This window comes from Etheostoma cragini, chromosome 7 (genome assembly GCF_013103735.1).
Source record: "Etheostoma cragini isolate CJK2018 chromosome 7, CSU_Ecrag_1.0, whole genome shotgun sequence".
Lineage (NCBI taxonomy): Eukaryota > Metazoa > Chordata > Actinopteri > Perciformes > Percidae > Etheostoma > Etheostoma cragini.
In genome coordinates this window covers 27358940-27365567 of record NC_048413.1, presented here as the reverse complement: position 1 = coordinate 27365567, position 6628 = coordinate 27358940, and the positions used below count along the sequence as shown (strand labels likewise).

At 45.0% G+C, this 6628-nt stretch overlaps 1 protein-coding gene across 1 annotated transcript in view; it reads right to left on the bottom strand.

Annotated features, from left to right (window-relative positions):
• Positions 1-6628, bottom strand: part of LOC117948295 (methylenetetrahydrofolate reductase-like) — a 12316-nt gene that overhangs the window by 3060 nt on the left and 2628 nt on the right. The window contains exons 2-7 of the mRNA XM_034877881.1: positions 5954-6077; positions 4994-5187; positions 4024-4274; positions 2868-3002; positions 2260-2440; positions 879-1224 (exon numbers count right to left, since the gene is read on the bottom strand). Of these exons, the coding sequence (XP_034733772.1) occupies positions 879-1224; positions 2260-2440; positions 2868-3002; positions 4024-4274; positions 4994-5187; positions 5954-6077 (1231 nt within the window). The remainder of the gene's footprint in view (positions 1-878; positions 1225-2259; positions 2441-2867; positions 3003-4023; positions 4275-4993; positions 5188-5953; positions 6078-6628) is intronic.

The following is a 6628-nucleotide window of genomic DNA, read 5'->3' as shown; positions in this document are numbered from 1 at the left end:
AGAAACAGAATCAGAATCAGCATTATAGCAAGATAGAGTACAAGACATAACAACATAACATAATGCAAGACAACACACCGTTCATGTGGACACATGAAGGAATTTTTTGAGGTGGCATTTAGAGGGTGCGAGAAACACAGAAACACAGAAACTAGGCAGACCTATGGATGTGGGGCGGGATGGGGGAGGTGATTAGTTGTCAACTGTTAAATTAATCACCAGGTACATTGTAGGCTTGGTTGCAGATGTTATTTTCTCGCTAGTCTACATTGACGACGTTCCACTTCAAGGATTGTTCAATTGCCGCCTGGGGGGGGGGAATGTGTTGGCGCTCTGACCTGCGGCTAATTTCCGAGGACCATGGTTACCTGGTCCTCAGATCTCTGCAGGATAAAATCTAGACCACTAGCTGGACTATCTGTCCACGTACACACGTTCCACCAAAACAAGTTCCTTCCCGAGGCGATTTAGCAGCGGCACCGTGGCTCCGTCCAACGCTTAGCCCCGCCCAAGACAACTGTGATTGGTTTAAAGACATGCCAATAAACCAGAGCACGTTTTCCTACCATCGCAGAATGCTGTGTGGACTAGCCAGACCCTCCTACGCAGCGCTGTGGAGGAAGGTCTGGCAATGGGAAAATATTTGTGGCATTTTCGGTTCACATTCCTGCTTGAACATGTGTAGTTATTGGTTAGAAGCCTTTTATTGGTAATTTCTCACTGTAGAAAGTGCTGCTATACGGTTATAGAGCTGCCTTGATTCAGTTAATCCATTAGTCGTCAAAACTTCTCAGATTCCAGCTTCTTAAATAAGAATATTTTCTAGTTTCTTTTCTGTTTGTAGACAAATCAAGACATTTGAGGACGTTATCTTGGGCTTTGGGGAACACTTATGGACTTTTTTCCAAATCTTTGACATTTTAGAGACCGCACAACTAATCCATTCATCCAGAAAATAATCCACAGATTAAATCGACAATGGAAATAATCATTAGTTGCAGCCCTCAATCCAAAAAGGCAGTAGACAGAAAGCCTTCCTACCTTTTGGAAGACGTAGCCTCCTGCGGGCCCCCAGCCGGCGATGGGATCCGTGGAGGGTTTTCCGTTGATGTTGGGCTGGGAGTTGATGGTGAGGACTCCTCGTCGGTTCACCTTCTCCAGCTCGTCCTTCAGCAGGTTGGTCTCCGGGGCCAACGGCTCGTCGTTCCACGGCAAACACATCACCTAGCAGAGGAAGAGAACTTAGACCATGATCATACTAAATGTCCTAGTCAACTTTTTCTTGTAAAAGAAAGCCGGGTTTTGCTTCCAAAAAGCAACAGCTGCTGCTACAGTATCAAAGTGGTCGGATCTTTGTTTCCTAGACCCAACTTGTTCTACGTTTCCTAGACCCAACCGGTTCTTTGTTTCCTAGACCCAACCGGTTCTTTGTTTCCTAGACCCAACCGGTCCTTTGTTTCCTAGACCCAACCGGTTCTTTGTTTCCTAGACCCAACCGGTTCTTTGTTTCCTAAACCCAACCGGCTTTTTGTTTCCTAGACCCAACCAGTCCTTTATTTCCTAGACCCAACCGGTCCTTTATTTCCTAGACCCAACCAATTCATTGTTTCCTAGACCCAACCGGTCCTTTGTTTCCTAAACCCAACCAACTCTTTGTTTCCTAAACCCAACCAACTCTTTGTTTCCTAGACCCAACCGGTCCTTTGTTTCCTAGACCCAACTGGTTCTTTGTTTCCCGGACCCAACCAATTCATTGTTTCCTAGACCCATCCGGTTATAGATGTTCATTAATATCAAAACGTTTTGCACTAAAGCTTTAATATCCCAATATACAACACTGTCCAAACTGCTCCATATTCCAAACCAAAGTTCATTGGGGACCCAGGTAACCGAGTGTGAAATAGATATTTTCTACATATTTGACAGGGAGACAGACAGAGGGTCCTAGCTTTATAGCTCCTGTTTGTCTTGTATGTCCGCTAGGCGCCCTGCTACACCTGGATCTGTCCAAGGTTTCTGCCTAAAAGGACGTTTTTGCCTCGCCACTGGTACCCAAAATGCTTACTCTAATTAGAATTACTGTTAGGTCTTTGTAAATTATAGCGTTGATTGTAAATTATAGCGTTGTTGAGACCTACTTTATGTTAACTAACTATGTTGCAAACTCTTGTTATGATTTGATCCTATAAATACAATTGAATTAGATGTTAATATAAGTCGTCAACATATCCGAAGCATTCAGCGTTTCTTCTCTTGTACCTTGTGTCCGCTGCGGTTCGGTTGGGCTGCGATGTAGCAGGTGAAGACCTCATAGACGCTCTCTTCACTCAGCAGCTCCTCGCCCCACATCTTCAGCAGAGCGTCTTTGGACGACTTGCTCTTCAGGTAGAACAGGTAATAGTCGTTCAGCTCGCCGAAAGCTGGAGATGAGGAGTTTCCCCTGAAGACATCGACAACAAGACACGTTTTAGATGTATCACAGGAGGCTTTACGATGCTACACTAATGCAAAGCAGCATTTTTAGGAATGCATCTAACAATTTTTTTTCTTGGTTAGTTGTAAAATATCAGAAAAGGTTTAAAAATATAGATCAGTGTTTCCCAAAGCCCAAGGTGACGTCCTCAAATGTCTTGTTTTGTCCACAACTCAACTTGAGAAGTTTTTACATAAAATATACTAATGTTAACTACAATGTAACTACACTAATGCAAAGCAACATTTTTAGGAATGCATCTAAAAATCTCATTTAAGAAGCTGGAATTTGAAAAGTTTTTACGAAAAATATTACTCAAACCGATTAATCGATTATCAAAACAGTTGGCGATTAATAAAGGAATGGACGTTTAAGTTTTGTCGTGCAACTGTACCATCGGCCGTTGGGGAACTCGTCCCAGTCCTGGGTTCTGTAGATGTAGCTCTTGGGCCGCGAGGCCCAGAAGATGGGTCGAACATCTTCTACCTTCCGTTTGGGATGGGCACTCACTGCCCAGGGAAGAGGCCGCCTGGCACAAGAAAACAAAAACAAAACACAAGCTCTAAAACTCTGGAGCATCTTGAATGGCAGCAAGGCCCACAAAAAGCAGGGGGTTGTTCCACTAAACAAAGGTGTGCCCGGGTCGGGGGGGGATATCTGTTTGAGATTTCAGTTTTCACAAATTCCCAAAACTGGTGAGAACATCCATCTTACCGCGGGACACCATCTGTTTGAACTACTGACGTTTTGGGACAAACAGACTCTGAAACCAAAACTGCACTTAACGCTACTTGAGTAGTAAAGGTCCCGAGACATGAAAAGTTCCCTTTGAGTTTTTTTTGCAATAATATGAGTTCCCCCCCAGCCTGCCTATGCCCCCCCCCCAGGTGGCTAGAAATGCTGATAGGTGTAAACCGAGCCCTGGGTGTCTTGCTCTGCCTTTGAGAAAATTAAAGCTCAGATGGGCCGATCAGGAATCTATGAGGTCATAAGGGGCAGGGTACCTCCCCTTTCTCTGCTTTGCCCGCCCAGAGAATTTGTCCCCCACTTAGAGAGAGACATCATGGTCAAGGCCACACCCCCAGCCTCTACCCTTGATCAGCAATGATTTGGGCGTCTTCCTGTTATTGGTTTGTCGTCACATCAACCCTGCTCTGATGAACTGTAGTATTCTGCCCACAAGACGATCCTACAGGAAATTTAGCTTTTTATATTTTTCAGCTATTTTTCCTGTGTCTCTCTGAACATCCGACTAACTGCGTTTCTTATAGTCTTCTTGTCCTGCAGCGGTCACTTAATCTATTTCTGTGGTTACCTTTGATCAACTACTTATTTGTGAGACACTTCTACTAGTTTCACACATCTATATTCGCAGCTGTGGGATCGTGTTACCTCAAACTAAGCCTTCTGTGGAAGAATCCTTAGAATAGATGAAATACAGTTGAAAACCTCCATGCTTAAATATTCCACCTATCATCCACGACTACTTCTGACTTTTGCACCAAGCGATGGCGTGCTGTAAAGCAAGCGGAGCGACAGGGGTGACTGACCTGGGGTCCTCTATCCACAGGCCCAGCTGGCGGAGCACCTCCATGGTGGCGACCTCTCGGTTCAGGGTGTAGAAGTGGAGCCCCGGTACCTTGCCGCTGTCCAGCAGCACGCGGCACATCTCCACCGCCTGTTGGATGCCGTAGTTACGAATGGCGGCGTCGTTCTCTTTGATGGGCTCGATGACTTTGGTGATCTCCTCCGGTACCTCGAGCTTCGACAGCTTGACGAGCTGCCGCAGAGACTGGTAACCCTGGAGAGGAACACGTTAAAGTCCAGCTTTATCCCAGTGGATGGTCTGTTTGAAACCAGTGTTCCCCCGGTGCCTGGTGGCCTAAACCACGGAGAATTATTTTTAAAAGGCCCTGACGCAGTTGTCAATATCCCGTCCAGGGCCAAAGTTATTTAAATATCAAATGGCGCCCATCTCTGCGCCCACAGGCGTGCTGGTCTTACAGGGATGTGTGTTCAGGTGCATTCTGGGCGTGCTGGTCTTACAGGGAGGTGTGTTCAGGTGCATTCTGGGCGTGCTGGTCTTACAGGGAGGTGTGTTCAGGGGCATTCTGGGCGTGCTGGTCTTACAGGGAGGTGTGTTCAGGTGCATTCTGGGCGTGCTGGTCTTACAGGGAGGTGTGTTCCGGTGCATTATGGGCGTGCTGGTCTTACAGGGAGGTGTGTTCAGGTGCATTCTGGGCGTGCTGGTCTTATAGGGAGGTGTGTTCAGGTGCATTCTGTGTGTGCTGGTCTTACAGGGAGGTGTGTTCAGGTGCATTATGGGCGTGCTGGTCTTACAGGGAGGTGTGTTCAGGTGCATTCTGGGCGTGCTGGTCTTACAGGGAGGTGTGTTCAGGTGCGTTCTCGGTGTGCGATTTGGATTCTTGCCCCTTATGACCTCATAAGGGGAAAGAATCAGCAATCAACCTGTGACTTCTTCATGATAATGCCGTGTTTCTGGAGGCGGCAGCGAGTTACCTGAATGGGGAAGATTCCAGGTAGGATGGGACACGTGATCCCGATCGCCCTGCAGTCGTCCAGGAACTTGAGGAAAGTGTCGGCCCTGAAGAACAACTGGGTGATGATGAAGTCTGCTCCAGCGTCCACCTTCTCCTTCAGGTGTCGGAGGTCGGCCTCGTAGCTCTCCGCCTCGGGGTGGCCCGTAGGGTATCCTGCACATGCAAACACATTTAAAATCACTGACTGCCAAATCCTCCCCCTCCTCCCCCCTCGGTAGACCTTATTTTGGAGACGATCTGTCTCCTGTTTTAATTGAGCCAAGTCAAGAAAGTCGCAACTATCTTTAACACTTGTGTCATCTTCCCAAAAATCAACATTTTTGTGGATGCTTTTTACGGATGTTTTTAACTTTTTCTTAAGTTTTTGTCCCATTTTTCAACACTTTTGATGCTTTTTTCAATGTTTGTCACTTTTTTGACATTTTTTTCATTAATTTTGGGGCGTCTTATTCAATTTTATAGCATTGTAAAACAAATAGAAGTGTTTTTGAAATAGTATTGAGTAAAAGTTGACATATTCCAGTCTGTGATTATCATCAACATCCATTCCTTTAATTTTAGTCTCAATAATTCCTAATTTCTGCTTTTCTAACTCAAACATTAGGTATAATTTCCTATAAATGAGGTTTATTGACCATAAATTCCAAAAATTCCAAAAAAAGTGACAAAGATTAGAAAAAAGTGACAGAAACGTGATTTAAAAGTGTTGATTTTCAATTTTGACGGGAAGACAACACAAGGGTTAACAGAGCTAAGCTAGCTAGCTAGCAAGGTGATGCATATAGTACAAGGCGAGAGATAAGAGAAGATAAGAGAAGATAAGACTTCATTGATCCCACACTGGGAGAATTCCCCTGTTACAGCGGTTCGAAACAATTCAAATGAAAAGAGAGACACAATCTGGAGGCTGAAAACTTACCGGCAACGCAGATGTCGAAGTAGTCGTCAAACTCTGATCGGATGTGTTTAACGAGGTCCGTGGCGTAGTTGAAGCCTCCGTCCTCCTCCTCCCAGTCAGCTCCCACCGGGTCTGTGGAGATATTACACCATCACATCTTACAGCTGGCCGGCACACGTTATTATGACGATCTCCTGAGCTATTCTCAGGTTAATTTCCCACTCCGATGTGGAAATGTTTACATTATTTGAGACTAATCAATCAGCAGGTGCGAAGTCATGAATTAATTGCCAACATTTACATTAAATCGCCAACTATTTTAGCATATATACATATATCAAATTCTTTGACTGTAGCTTGTGTGTGTGTGTGTGTGTGTGTGTGTGTGTGTGTGTGTGTGTGTGTGTGGGGACAAAACAAGACATTTGAGGAACACTGATCCACATTTTCTGACATTTTAAAGTCAATACAATGGAGCCCTCTTTACCCCAAAAGGAAACTTTGTCAACATCAGTTTCATCTAAAAAGAAACATTTTTCTTCATATCACTTCAGTGTTATTGCTGCAAAATGGGACAAACTGACCAACACATATATAATATATAATATATAATAACAGATCCATACTTGGTGCCTGTGTATTGACACAGTACTGCGTTTTTTTCCCTAGTTTTAGTTGTGCACGGGGTGGGGGGGG